General features: G+C 40.5%; 1 protein-coding gene across 5 annotated transcripts in view; it reads left to right on the forward strand.

Moving 5' to 3' along the window:
* The window catches only part of SNX25 (sorting nexin 25), a 99,523-nt gene that overhangs the window by 44,614 nt on the left and 40,020 nt on the right, over positions 1 to 14,889 (forward strand). For all 5 annotated transcript variants that reach the window (XR_015714017.1, XM_016211292.2, XM_087814087.1 and 2 more), the window contains 2 exons: positions 3,414 to 3,586; positions 4,596 to 4,782. Coding sequence is in view for 4 of the 5 variants with exons in the window: in XM_016211292.2 (XP_016066778.2) it covers positions 3,414 to 3,586; positions 4,596 to 4,782 (360 nt within the window). In the remaining variant the exon portion in view is untranslated. The remainder of the gene's footprint in view (positions 1 to 3,413; positions 3,587 to 4,595; positions 4,783 to 14,889) is intronic.

Consider the following 14,889-nt stretch of genomic DNA (forward strand, 5'->3'; position numbering starts at 1 on the left):
TAGATATTACAACTAAGAAACTTTAAAGTACAGGAATGCATGGTACACTTTCCATTAACCGTCAGAGTGATGATGTCGTCACACATCTTTTAGCCTCTGGAAAACCCCACTGTGCTTGTAAGACTGAGAGTGAAAAAAACAGATGACATTTTTATATTACTATGAATATAGTTCTGGCCTCAGAGACCTCCTGAAAGGGTCTTGGGGACACATAGGAATCTCCAGACCACCCTTTGAATATTGCTGTTTATAGAGAAATTAACTTCTAGTAAGGGAGTAAGTGAACTAATAAGAACACTGAGGGATAGGGCTGGTGGGTTACATCCCCAGAAGCTTCCACCTCTCCTTTCGAGGGTTTAGCAGCCCCTTGGAGCACCTGCTGATTTGCTATGGATCTGTTTATATATATAAAGTGTTCCACAGTTCTACCTGTCAGACACTGTCCAAGACTTGTTTGAATTCAGTGGAAGCTCCTTTTAAAGTAAATCATTTAAATTATGTTCCAATAGAGGACAGTATTTTAAATCAGTGTTTTATTCTAGTTAGAAGACTGCTGGATTTAGGTTTGGGAGAAGAGCAAGTGGTTAGAGAAATTAGTATTTTTATTGTTACCTAATTTTAACATGAGAATATATTTTTCATTGAGACACTTACCAGCTTCTGAAATTACTGCTTTTGTGAATAATATGAAGCTATTATAGATAAAGCATCAGAGTAATAGAAATAGAGAATTGATTTCATTTTAGGAGCTCCTTTTCCTTTGGGCTTCTAGTTGTCTTATGCCCAGGGTTGATTTATTTTACTGCTATCGAGGCTCTGCCTAGATGCTCTAGTAGATGATCCTTATTAAAGAAAAGATTCTATCACTGTCCTCTGGGATTATGGTTATTTGAAAAAGTGCCAGTAGGTCACTGGCATTTTGCATATAGATGATCATGTGTGCCCTGGAGGTGAACCCTGGAGAGCTAAGATCTGCCGGTCTATCATCATCTACACATCTCACAGTGAGACTGGTAGACTGCACATTTAGGTTTGTTAGCTGGCTCTGTCCTTGCCTGCCCAGGTGAACTGTGCCCTCGTCCTAGAAATCTCCACGAGTGTGCAGATATCCACTGGCTGCGAAATGGCGTGACAGCCTGGGAGGCTCCAGTTGAATTGGCCACTATCAGACGAGAATAAACTGCGTTAATAAAAGCAACACATCCTCTGGTGGATGGTTAGGCAGGTGTGTGGCGGCAGCCTTGCGGTCGGCCTGTGTTTATCTCCAGGCCAGCATGCTGTTGCTGCTCTGAGCCAGTCCAGACCTCGTTCAGTTCTTGCCTCTGCTTCCCCTTCCTTTGTCCCTTCTGTCTTGTTTAGCAGCTTTCAGAAAAATCTAAGAATGATTGTTTTTTATGCCATTAAATTGATAGCATCTTTAATTTTGTAGTCTCTTTCCAATCTCCGTGTTATGTGTACCAGTCAAGCACTGGCCTGCTGCTAAGGGGGAAGAATCGTCTTTTTATTCATGCATTTTCCTTTATCGCTGTGATTTTTTTCCTCCTCTCGTCTGTCCACCCTCTAACTGGAGAGTTATTTCTGCCATTTATTGCCTCTGTGATTTGGACCGTTCACTTAACCACGCAGATCCTTAATATTCTCACCTATAAAAGGGTGATGATCGTATATACTTCTCGGTGTAAATGGGAAATTGAAATAAGAATGTACATATGAAATTTACAGAAAGCCCTTGTCCTCACTCAAGGAATGAAAACCCAGAAGTAAGGAGTAGAAACTGCAGGAACAGATTCGTACTGAATAAAAAGGGTGCTGCTGGGGTTGGGCTGTGGCACACCAGAAAGCCGGGTGCCGTCTCCTGGCCTCGAAGCAGCCGTGTGACTCGTGATTCTTCCTCGGCTTCTGAAGCAATACCTGCTACCCACTTTCCAGGGAGCATCATGGGAATATCCTCCTCAGAGTTGGCAGAGGCTTCCAGGGAGGCATTCACCTTTCCCCTTTTCCAGAGACCAAGCTCGTTTGACGAGCCTTCTGACCTGGCTCACTCCGGTTTTCCCCTAACTTGGCTCTAGGAGGGAGAGGAATGGGAGGAAGTCTGAGGATCAGGCTCCTTTCATTGTCTGCCTTCTACTGGAACAGGGAAGGGACTGTGTACACTTTAAGAGGGATCTTGCTGTTATTTAAAGAAGCCTTTTTTGTAAAAGTGGATTGTGTTTTTGGCCTACTTCCCCCAGTAATAGTAACCAAATATATATCTTAAAGTGTCACCTTAAAAGTGCTAGAAATGACAAAGTAGCATCTAAATCTTACTATATAGAAATATCAACTCTAGCTGGCAGCATAGTTAGAGTTTAAAATAATTGAAGGTACCATTTTAAAAAGGTCAACATATATTAGCATATGTACAAAGGCTTGCTCTTAAAGATCTCTGTTCGTGTTGTTGGCCTTGCACATTCGGGTTGAATACCTGTAATTTGTTGGAGAAGACAAAGAGGAAACCTTTCTTTTTTAGTATATATATTCTAGAAACTGGGCTTTAATCTCTCGTGCGTAAAGAAATCACAGTTTACTTCTGAGAGACACTAGTCATAAGGCTGCAATATGCATTTATTTGTTTCATTTCCTCTGTAGTACCTAGTATGCTTCTTCCCCATCCATTTAGTGATTTTTTATTTTTTTTCCTCCCAGTATTGGCCAGAAGTTACTGTGAGAATCCCATAAACTTTGCCTCTTATCTGGAAAATATTGGAAAAATTACCTCCCTAATCTTTCTTGAATTACTATCAAGATACTGTATGGAAATGAGGTATAGAAAGTTCTGTCCACTCCTCTTCACTCAGATCCTCCAAATTAATGGCCCTTGGATGGGGATGGGGTCAGTGCCAACAGAGTCTGTGGCCAAGGTTGGCAAAACTGGGTGGAAAATAGTTGGGAGCCTCAGAAGGCGGTTTGCCATCCAGCTGTGTAGCATCAAGTCATGGTCTCTCCCCAGTGGAAATACCATAGATTTTTAATCCCATGATCACTAGTCAGGACAGTTGGCTGGTGCTCCTGGCTTATGCTTTGTTAGCGTTTTTCTTTGAAAAGTGGAGCTGTAGATCACACTTCTGAAGAGAATTCAGAGACTTAAAAATAACCTTGTTAAAGAAATACTCATACCTTTTGGATTGTTGCTATGATTTGGGAGTTATCTGTAACTGTTGATGCTACTTCTTAAGGCTTGAAATCCCAAAAGGCCATGCATTTGCATTTTTCCAGTGATTGAGAAAATGATTGACTATTGTTGTTGAGGAGTGGACACACTTATTAAAACCAATGTATTGCCCATTTGAAATATTTTTTACCTAACGGCATATAACCGAATTGTTTCTAGAATTTTCTTTCCTTTTTCCTCTCTCACGTATTTATTTTTTTAGACAAGAAGAACAGCCGAGGCCTTTTGTGTTGCATGCATGCTTAAGGAACTCGGTTGAAGAAGTACGATTCCTACAGACATGTTCTCGGGTTCTGGTGTTTTGTCTCCTCCCTTCAAAGGATGTCCAGTCTCTCAGCTTACGTATAATGCTTGCAGAAATTCTCACAACAAAAGGTAGACTTTCACAAGTAATCGATATTACTAATGCGATAATTGTGCAAATGCTTGTGCTACACACTGTGATTGATAACACTTTGTAGGACACCTGTGTGGACCTGCATACTAGAAATATGAGAATTAACATATTTTCAAAATTTACGTTTAAATGTCACTTAGAGAGTGCATCATTTGGCCATATGTGACAAACAGATTTTTATATAACATTACCAAATGCAGAGTCCATTTTGTTGTTTATTTTGACATAGGATAACCAACCCTATGCTCTCCATAGGGAAGCAACCATTTGGGGTAGCTTTTGAATTATCTAGGCCAACAATATATCATTAATGAAAGAGTATCTATAGTCAAACTCCAGTATGCATTTACTTTAAAATACCTTTGCTACAAGATTCACTGATAGTGCCTATATGTTATATCATGAACTTGGAGTAAATAAAAAAAGGAACTGTACCAATATGATGTGGTTACTAGAAAAAAGTATATCTAGGGAAATGTTTAGCCAGGATAAGAAAAATGAAAGAAGATAGAACCTAAGCAAAATATTTTCTATCTCAGAATTTCAAATAAATAGTGTTGCATTTAATATACATTGATTGACTGTCTCATTTATTATTTCAGGATTAGCCAGTGGTGCCCATTAGCTGATACAATCAACTTCAGAGAGAAAGGGAACCTTTGAACCTAAAGTTAATGAATGAATTTGTAATGGTGTCAGTGACTTTTTAACAACTTCCTCCCTGAGGTCCACTTTCAGCAGTTGGGAGAATGTTGACTTTCATCTTTTGGCAGACAAAACATTGAGTCTTATAAAGAAATAAAAGAAAGAAATCGATGTACTTAATTTTGATAGCTTTCTTAGCAATTTGGGATAAGCAGCTGTGCATTGGGTATGTTTGTATGTTTCCCACTTGGGTAGTTTAAAAATACTTCCCAAGTGTAGCTTCAAGTTTCTGATATAAAGACAACTCCTCCCTTTTTCAGCTGTGCCTTCTTCTTCCCACAGTCTTGAAGCCAGCTGTGGCGTTGCTTAGTAATCCAGATTACATTAACCAGATGCTGCTCGCCCAGCTGGAGCGCAGAGAACACATGAACGAACGTCACAAGAGAGCCTACACCTATGCTCCCTCCTATGAAGAGTTCATCAAGCTCATTAACAGCAACTCCGATGTTGAGTTCTTGAAGCAACTAAGGTACTTGGTCTTCAATTAGAGCATGATAACAGCTGCTAATTATCATCCTCTGCCTTGCTAGGTAAAGAGAAACGTGTTTGCCGGGAAGCAGAAACAAAGGAAGTCTGTAAATCTCACCACTTAGGGGATAACCAGATTTACCCTGCTTCTCCTTAGCTGTGGAATTAGATTTGTCAAAGTATAATGTTCTTCAGACAGTTAGGTTATAATAGACTGAGAGCTGCTTAGTTGGAGGGAGTGTCTGCTCCTCCGCTCTGATGCTTACTTTAGGAAGGTGTTGGAAGGGGAGGAGGTGTTTATACAGTTACATCGCAGAGCATTGTATTGATTTTCATTTTTCTTAGAAAACGTAGAGGCCCAGGTTTGGGAATAAGGGATTCTTGACTAAGTGTTTTGAGAAACTATATTTGAGATGTACCCCAGGAGTCTCTTTTATAGAAAAGTTCAACCTCACTTAATCATACTTGAGATATTTTAGGGGCGAGTGTGTGTGTTTTTGATTTGTCTTTTTATAGTAAGTATGTACAGTGTGATTATATAGTGTGTAGTTTGTGGACTTTCTAGGCTTCTGTCTTGGTAGTTACCCTGTGCTTAGTGTCCCCAGATGATGATACATGGGGAAGGAAGGAAGCTCTGGTGTGTCATTTTGCTTCTGATAAGTAATTTTGGTAAATCATTGATGGAAAAGTAAAATCTTGGCTGAAATTGGATTTTTGGACTATTTGAAGATTTTATACTTGTCTTATTTGCCTCTGAACTAGGTTCAACATTGAGGTAAGTTACAAAAAGTTGCGAAAAAACTTAAAAAAAAATTAGAACTAATTATTTTGAGCAGTGAACTATTGGTACTCTAGCATCATCTCTCATTTTGTATATGAGGACAGTTCTTCATATTATAAATGAATCTTGATAAGAATCAGTGGTTTATCTTCTTCAAAATATAGTAGCCAAAGGCCCAGGACTAGAAATGCTGCAAATAGCTTAATGTTGACAGTTCATCACCTAGTAGGTAAAGAAGTAGCTCAGCAAGAATTGCCCTTTGAAAAATAAAATCATGGTCTCTCCTACCCCAGGATGCTTGGACAACGTGTCTCCATAGGCGCCTTGTGGATCACGTCAATCTCCGTGGCCAAGGATTACACAAGAAATTCTGATTTTACATGTTCCCTTTTCCCTCTAATACATGATGAAGCAAAAACAGCATGAGCACTAGGTCTTTCTCTAACATCACTTCCCCTTGATCTCAAAATAGGGCAGCGTTGAAGGATAGCACCCTGGGAGTCCTGGGAAAGCAGCCCTCTGAGGACTGGGAGACTTACAGGGCAGGAGAAATGCTGAACCAAAGAGTGACTTTTTCAGATACTGAGATAATTCACATACCATAAAATTCATCATCGTAAAGTATACAGTTCAGTGGGTTTTAGTACATTCAAAGGCTGTGCAGTCGTCACCAGTAATTCCAGAATATTTTCATCACCCTGAGAAGAAACCTGTGCCCATTAGCAGTCACTCCCACTCCTGTCTTCTCCTCAGCTCTTAACAACCAGTGCTCTACCTCCTATCTCTATGGATTTGCCTGTTCTGGACATTTCATGTAAATCAAGTCATCTGACATGTGGCCTGTTGTTACTGGCACTTATTTCACTCAGCATAATGTTTTCAAGGTTCATCCATGTTGCAGCATAGATCAGTACTTTATCCCTGTAGTTGGCTGAATGGTACTCCATTGTGTGAATATGCCCTATTTTATTTATCCATTTATCAGTTGATGGAAAACTTGGGTTGTTTGTACTTTAAAGAATGCCCTTTGAGTAATCATTGAGCATCTTCAGTAGCATTATCAGTGACTGTTGATAAATACAGTGTGGGGCAAAAGTAGGTTTATGGTTGTGAGTACACGAAACACAAAGTGTATTCTTGTATTATTGATTAATTATTGTATTATTTTCCATATGAACAACTAACTGTAAACCTACTTTTGCCCCACCTTGTAAATAAGAGTAAAGTAAAATATTGCAGATTCCTAACCTTTCTTGACCCCCAGCTCCCCCCACTCTATGCCTGCCTCCAGCAAGGAGTAAAGGAGGGCAGACAGCAGGACAAGGCATTGCTGTTGTGCACTGTTTCTGTTTCATATGTTGAATTCTCTGTGCCTTCCACCTTACTGTGAGACTTTGTGCTTCCAACAGAGTTTTTAGAGTCAAAGGGAGGACAGTTGGAGCACTTTGGTGATTAGATAATCAGACTTGGAAAGTGCCTGCTCTATTAGAAACAAAAAGAATACATTTTGGATTTAATGAAGTTGGTGTAATGACTGAGTTCAACTGGAGTGACCTATTCTTCTGACCTCCATCTCTTTATAAACTTGCAATTCCTCATGTAAATCTTGGGACATAAGTCGATAACTTCCTCCAGAAGGGCTGCAGAATTCTCTTAGAACAAGGAATGTAGACTTCTGGAAAGAGCTGTATGTGTTTGGCAACATCAGCTATGGGATCATGGTAATCCTGAAGATTTATGGCTCCCTCAGCAAGCTTGGCAAAGAGCCTTTGCAGAAAAAGACTGTAAGAGGCATTTTTCTCGGTGATGGATATACACATGCAGAGCTTCCTTCTGATTACTTTTGCACATCCAGCATTATCCCAAGGCAGCTTCCCCTGGACCTATGACAGTGAGGCAATTCCTGGGACTTTGCCGTAGAATAGAATGTCAGGCAGTTCTGTGCTGTGGCACTGGTATATCTTTTATCCATGGGGCTGTTGTCCCTAGTCACTGCATCTTAGGGACAGACCCAAGGGCTAACCTTTCTTCTCTGCTTCTTGCACAGCTGAAACTAGAGAGGCCACCAGGAACACCTCTGCAGTGGCAGAGATTGATCACTTTGCTCAAAAAAGTAGATGGTGGTACATAAAGTATCCTCTTACTTGGCTACTTATTGTTTATCTGATAGAAAAATTGCTCTTTAGTCCAAGGTCAGGTCTGCTTATAGTTATTGACAGGCAAAATCGCTTTTTATCAGACTCCTGTCTAAAGCCTACATCAAGGAGCTTTATCAGCTGCCTGGCACTGATGGAACTGCTTTCTTCCATTGTTGTCTGAACCACTGCGTTGTTTCTGATAAAATGAGAGTCTGACTCTCACCGCTGTCTGACTTTATTAGTGTTCTCGGCCCCAGTCTTCAAATTGCTCTTCATGAAATCTTAGGATTGGCTGCCTAAGGCAGGGGATGTGTCTTATTTAGACTAAGCAGTTGAAACTGTCCACTTTTGTTTTACATGCATTTGAGAGATGCATATTTTCCAAAGGAAAAAAAGGCATTTAATTCTACTTGGCTGGAATGAATTAAAAACAAAGAAACAAACCTTGAAGGTAGTATTTGAAGTTCTGCGGTGTTTGTTTTTCTGAGTTGCCATGAGATGCTTTCACAGTAGGATTATAGAGCTAGAAATGCTTCCTTAAAATATACTAAATGAGTGTTTTTTTTTACCCTAGTTGTGTATCAAAATCACCCAGGCTTTAAAAAAATTACAGTAGGATATCTCACTTTCCTTAGCTACTCCCTTTTTCTTTTCTGGCATCCAGGAAGTCAAAGCGAGGATGCGGTGAGTGGATTGGTATAATATTTGGAATTTTCCAGGGTCTTCTAGTAGGAGCAGTGATCAATTATGTTAATAGAACAGGAGCCAAAAATCGGAATGTCACCTTGATGCAGGATAGTAAAGAGCAAGCTGAATAGACTTCCCATTCTCCATGGAGGCAGTGGGACGCTGACCACAGTTGGGGAAGACAAAGCAGAGCTCAGAGCGAGGTGCATCCATTAGTGAAACTCGACAATTGCAATCCTCCTGGAGGAAGAACTGTGTGTCCTTTGTTTTGAACATAAAGCTGGAGTCAGAGTAAACATTAAACAAGGAAATGAAAGGTTCTGCCCTCATGAGAACCTCTTGAAAAGGAGTGGGCCGATTGCTGCCTGGGAATGCAGCCTGAGCCATGTAATTCTGCAGCATATTTGTGAAACGTGCTCTAATGAAAAATATTTGCTCCTGCATGAAATGGGCAAATTTTTATTTAACTGGTTGGAGTGGAACCTGGGTGATTATACCGTACAACTAGTATTGAGAATCTCTTTTAATTGGAATACTCTCACATACGCTACCAATCTGAAGCTTTGGCTAGAGGTTTTGTCATAGAATTTGTTATATTTTAATTCTTTGAAAGCTGTTTATTGCTATTTGAGATATATGATAACTCTCATGGGAATAATCATTAATCAGGATACCTCCTTCTACCATGTTATCGTAATAAACAAAGGCCTTCCTGAGATGTGCTTAACCCAAGGTTTCTGGAAGCCTCCGTGTGACATTTCTGCTCATATTTTATTGATCAGAACAATTGTGATATAATAGGTAGTCTTATTCTGGGCAACCTCAGGCTCAGTTAAAACAGGAGGACTCTATTAGTAAGGAAGAAAAAAGGATAGGTTTGAAATAGGCAAATAGCCATTTTGACAGTCCTACATGTGCGTAGCTGCAGTGGAGCAGGACAGCACTACCTCTCACAAAGGCTCGAGGAAAACATTCCTTTCCTGGACTGGACATTCGCCAAGGTTGAAGAGATGCCAAGTAAATGCTCAAGAAGGGGGAAATGTTCTTTGTTTTTAAACTACCATCTGTTGAATATCTCGTATGTATTAGGCACAATGTCAGGGTCTTTATAATCATCACTGTCATTCTAACAGCCAGGTGTATTAGCTACTATTTTTCTCATTGTGTGGTTGAAGACAGTAAAGTGCCTTGTCCTGGATCTCATAGCTAGTAAGTAACAGAGGCTGGACTTGAACTCAAGTCTGCCTGACTTCAGATCCCACATGTAAAGCTGAGTAACTTGCTAGCCAGGTGGGTAGAAAACAGCAGTGACACACAAACCCAGCTTGTGGGCTTTCCCACAGGTGTGGTGATAATTCTGCACTGCCTTTGAGTCTTTCCAGCAATATTCTTGCATGAGAAAAACACTGCCAGGAAGTGCCAGAGTCTAAGATGGTGGTAGATCTGCCAGAGAAGCAAGTCGTAATACAATCAGAGGAACCCGTGGCTGCCATAATTTCATTTATTGCTAGTCTAGTCTCTTATTAGATTTTTTAGTTCTGGATGTGTTTATTTCTGACCCCTCAAAGAGCAACATGGAAAATCTGAAAATAGTAGAGGACAGTGTAATAATGAATGAAAGATTTAAAATTAATGAGATTAAGGGTTATTTGGCTCGGAGAAGAGAAGCAGACCTTTTACCTAGTACATACTGAGATCGTTGTGGTGTTTTGTGTTTTGCTGGGATAAAGCAAGAGCAGTGGGCATGATGACTGGATTGACTTCAGCGATCGTAACTCACAGTGAGGTGGACTACTCAGGGAGTTGGCTAAATATTTTTCCTTTGGATATTAAGGGGATAGATTTTCATCTTCAAATTAGTTTAGGTGCATTTGCACATGAAGGTAATATATTAACAATATTAAAATTCTGAAAATTGGCATGCTTCTGTGTAAAAGAATTTAAGTTATTTGAATGTTCAGTGTTCTGAACAGTGATTCTGAAACTAGATTGTGAATCATGAGCAGTAAAATAGGATTACTTTATAGAGGAACACGAAAGAAAAAAATTGCACATGGCTGAGGACTGACTGATGCAGGTTTCAGAAATCAGTCAACACATACAAGCATTGGGGAAAAGGTTAGTGTGGGCGGGCGGGAGAGAAGATCAGTGGGGAGAACAAAGGGAAGCTTGGCAAGTTTTTATAATAACGAATATAAATTTAGTCAAAAAAATCATTAAAATGCGAGGCTTCCTACGAAAAATGTTCTAAAAGATGGTGCTTTTATGAAAAGTAAAAGTTTGTTGACTTCAGAATATAATTCCCTCTGTTGGTATCTGAAAGTAGCAGAGAATGCAGAGGTGGGACTCAGACATATTGGAGAACACCGATTGCTTTCATTTAGGAGCCGGGATAATTCAATATTGGCAGCAATATAAAATCTGATATAAGAAGGGAATTTGGGCATAAAGAAGCTCAGATTGCTCTGAAATTGAGGGATTTATTCTGTGCTCCTCTCTCCATCCTGGGGTCTGGGCCATCTATGCCCGAGGAGTAAGGCAAATGAAGCCCAAAGGGTCACTCCCGTTACTGATGCATCATGGACAGTGTGGTCCATGTATGTAAGCAGTGTACTCTCTAAAACTGAGTCTCAGAATTAGACATTTCCCCGCCTAGCAGTGCTTGGCCAGAGTAGGTGGTGCTGGAGCAGAATAAGCCCCTTCCCTGCTTCTTCCCCTCCAACACCCACACTCTTGTCTCCTGGCAGGTGCAGCGTCCACTTGCTGGCCAGCCTTGGAGGCAGAGAACACATGCTTTTAAGAGGAAGGAGAACAGAGGGCTGTGTTTCACATGCCCAGTTCTTCCTCTGTGACCAGATTAAAAACCTCTTCCTTCTCTAGGGAGAGAGGAGAGGAGTGAGTGAGAGGTGGAGAAAGACCACGGATGGAACTTCTTATACTTCGGATGAAACATCAAGAACTGGGGTGAATGGGCTGGGTGGGTAATGCTTTTTTCTTTAAAAAAACACCACTAAAAACTGTGGTGCTAAGTCCTTGCCCCACAGAAAAGGCTTTATGACTCACAAGGCCTGCTAAAGAAGAGGCGTGAGGAGCGATAGAGTGGTGTGCTGGTGATTTTAAAAACTGGCTTTTGTTTGCAGGGGTGAGAAACCCTGACTCGTAGCATTTGCTGATTTCTGTGGTGTTAACATTCCAGCTGTGGCCAGTTTACAGCCACTGGCCTGACTTCACCGAGTGTGGAGGTGGGGAGAGATGCACAGCAGCACACCTTTTACATGTATATAGTGTTTCCGCCTTACTGATACAATAGGTGTAAGCAATCGTGAACATAGAAAATAAAATGAATACGTACAGTTATTAGGAAATGTATGAGTTTTGAGTACTCTTACATTTTAAAAGGTATAATTTAATTTTAAGTTTGCATAATGGTAGGTTTCATTCCTGAACATTTAACAGCCAGTCTCATGAGCTGGCTGCAGCACTGCACTGAGTAGCAGCCACACATGCTCTGTCTGTTGATGACCCTACATGAGACAAATGCAGTTCTTCTAGAGGTAGATGAGGGTTGACAATACAAGACGTCAAACCATAGTGATCAGTCAAACCTCTAAAGTAGACCTGGACTGTGACTATGGGTTTTTTAACTCAAATCCAGAGTCAGACAGACCTGCGTTTCACAGACCTGGTTTGTTTTTGCTTTGCTGCTTGCAAGCTGCATGACCTTGGGCTAGTCATGTAAACCCTGAGCCTCAGTTTAACTGTGGAATGGAGGCAATAGTTCCTATTTCATAGAGTGGTTGGGATAATTAAATGAGAGCATGCATGTAATGCATTAGCACAGTTCTCAGGACATGCTAGCCTTCCAATAAGAGCTGAAAAAATAACTGGTCAGTAAAAGGCTGTAAATTCTCAGGTCCTGACTCAAATACGGTTCATAGAAGAGATGAGGCAACACAGTAAATCTTATTTCAGAAAAACTTCACTCACAATGTATAAGAAAGTCATTAGGACATACAACTAGGCAACTGGGCAACATGAAGCACTTTCTGAGTGAAAATGCTTCATGTAAGAATTGAGAATACAGCACTGGTGCTGTACAAAAGTCTGTAAGTGTTAATAGCTGACATCAAGAGATGAAGAACACTAGTAAAAATGGTACAGATAGCAGAGAGGAAAATTTTGGCTTTCTCGAGGTTAACTAAAGAGCACCAGCTAGCCAGGGGCTTTGGACAAAGCTTTGGTTACTTCTGTAACATGTAATTCCTATAAACTAGAAAATGAATATATGGTAACATTGTTATTTTAGGAAGATTAAATGACATAAACAAGATTAAGAAAATAGCAATCACTTATGGCAAGCAGATAAAAACTGTCAATACTTGGTGTATGCATTTCCAGATTATTTTCTGTATGTGTGTGTGTGTGTGTGTGTGTGTGTGTGTGTGTGTGTGTGTGTGTGTGTGTGTATATATATATATATATATATTTGTGTGTGTGTTTACATAAGTTCAGGACACGTCAGGCTGCTCTGGCCCAGAACTTTCTAACTGGTGTGGCTGAAATACAGTGTATAGATGTGTGGAGAAGAAGGTTTCCTCAGCCCTCGAGGTGGCTGGGAAGGGCCTAGGATGACTGGTCCAGTGTTCTGTTCAGATAGTGTTATCATTTGCTGTGTGTGCCACAGTGGGGAAAGGTTCGGAAGCACGCCTCAGTCTTGTGTAGAATCAGCTCCCTTCTGCACATAGAAAAGTGGAAAACAGGTGTGAACTCCCCTGTGGCAGAAAGGGTCTCTTACTCCTCCGAATCCTGACTCAAAGTATTGGCCCTGATGGTACTGCTGCTCCCTGGCCCTGTATACCATGAGACATACCTCCTGAGAAGGTAGCTCAGAACCTTGTTATCCTCAGCAGTACTCAGACAAAAGCAAACCGAGACACTTTGCTTTGTTCATAATCTTGCTGAAGATTAGACATTTGGTGGCACCCAGTGTTGGCGGGTGGAGGAAAACAGACAACCTCGTGTGCTGCTGGGAGGAGAATTATAACCTTTTTGTCAGTTTTAGAATATGAAAAACAGGTCACAAAATATGCATTGTTTTTGATAGTTATTATAATAACTTAGCTGAAGGAAACAATCATGAATGTGTGGAAAGATTTCTCTGAGAATGTTTCTTGCAGTCTTATTTAAAATAGAGAAAAGCTTGAAATAACCAAAGTGCCTAACAACCAGGGCTGGGTAAAAGAAAAAAAATTGGCGCAGGTATATAATGGATTGCATGTAACAATGGGCTTGTGTCAGAATATTTACTAATGTTGGAAGGTAGTAACCGTAAATTAATAAGTTAAAAAGGCTCTAAGGCAGTATTTACAGCATAAATCCAGTCTTATAAAACAACAAAATATCATATTTGCCTAGAAAAATTATTATAAAGATATACCAAATGTTGTGATTAACTTTGAATATCGTGCTTTGTGTATTTTCCAGTTTTCTTTAGTGAACACATGTTCTTTAGAGAAAGTAAAAATTGGCTCAGTCTGGGAAAGTATAGTCTGTCCATCCATTTATCTGGCTGGGGTAGCAGACACTAAAGCAGCTACAAAGTCTAACAGGAAACAATCTCTCTTCCAGGTACACTCAACAGCTGTAAATGTCAGAATAATTTTCTTTGAGTGCCTACTGCTTTCTTATTCACTGAGAAACTGCCCTCTAAAATCTTACATAGACTATTAAAAACTTTGCTCTTTGAAATTCTATCTGCAAGAATGACACATCCTGCTTGTGCCTGGAGGATTTCAGTCACTTTGACACAAAGAAGCAGCCTCATTCGTCACCCCTAAGTCGAGATGCAGATAAGGGGTTTCTGGGCTCAACATTCCATGTCTACCTTAACTGCAGTTTCCAGGGCAGTGGGACCCTGGACCTACCTGAAAGTGACCTCTGTGCACAGTCTGTCCTTTCCCAGAATCCTACACTCACTGTCTTTGCCTTTGTTTGAGAGATGCCCCATGTTTCTTCTTGCTCAGTGCAGTGGGTCAATAAACCTGATTTTGTGTAACTTCAGTGGCTCTGGTGGTCTTAGATTGATTAGGCGGATGTGCTCTTATAGTCAGGAAAAAAGTAAGGCTACTTACAATGTTTTTATATATATTTAACACACATGCGCCATATCCCTAAATAGTGCACATCTAAAGAGTCAGTAGCAGGTTAAGAAACAACAGCAATAGTTAACATTTATTGAACTCTGACTGTGGGGCAGGCACTATCCCAGATATTTTAAAGGTGTCGCATTTCATCTTCTTATCAACCCTATCAGGGAAAATGCTGTTAGTCTTCTTCTTACAGATGAGGACTCTAGAGTTTTAAAGTGGAACTTTTCTCCTAGGGTGACACAGTAAGTGTTGAGAGCAGGACTTGAACACAGGCCGTCTGGTGCCAGAGCTTGCACTCTTAACTACTCTGAGACACCTCCTAGGTTGGGAAACAGCTTCAGCTTAGCTTCGTT

This window comes from Miniopterus natalensis, chromosome 2 (genome assembly GCF_054644295.1).
Source record: "Miniopterus natalensis isolate mMinNat1 chromosome 2, mMinNat1.hap1, whole genome shotgun sequence".
In the NCBI taxonomy this organism is placed as follows: Eukaryota; Metazoa; Chordata; class Mammalia; order Chiroptera; family Miniopteridae; genus Miniopterus; species Miniopterus natalensis.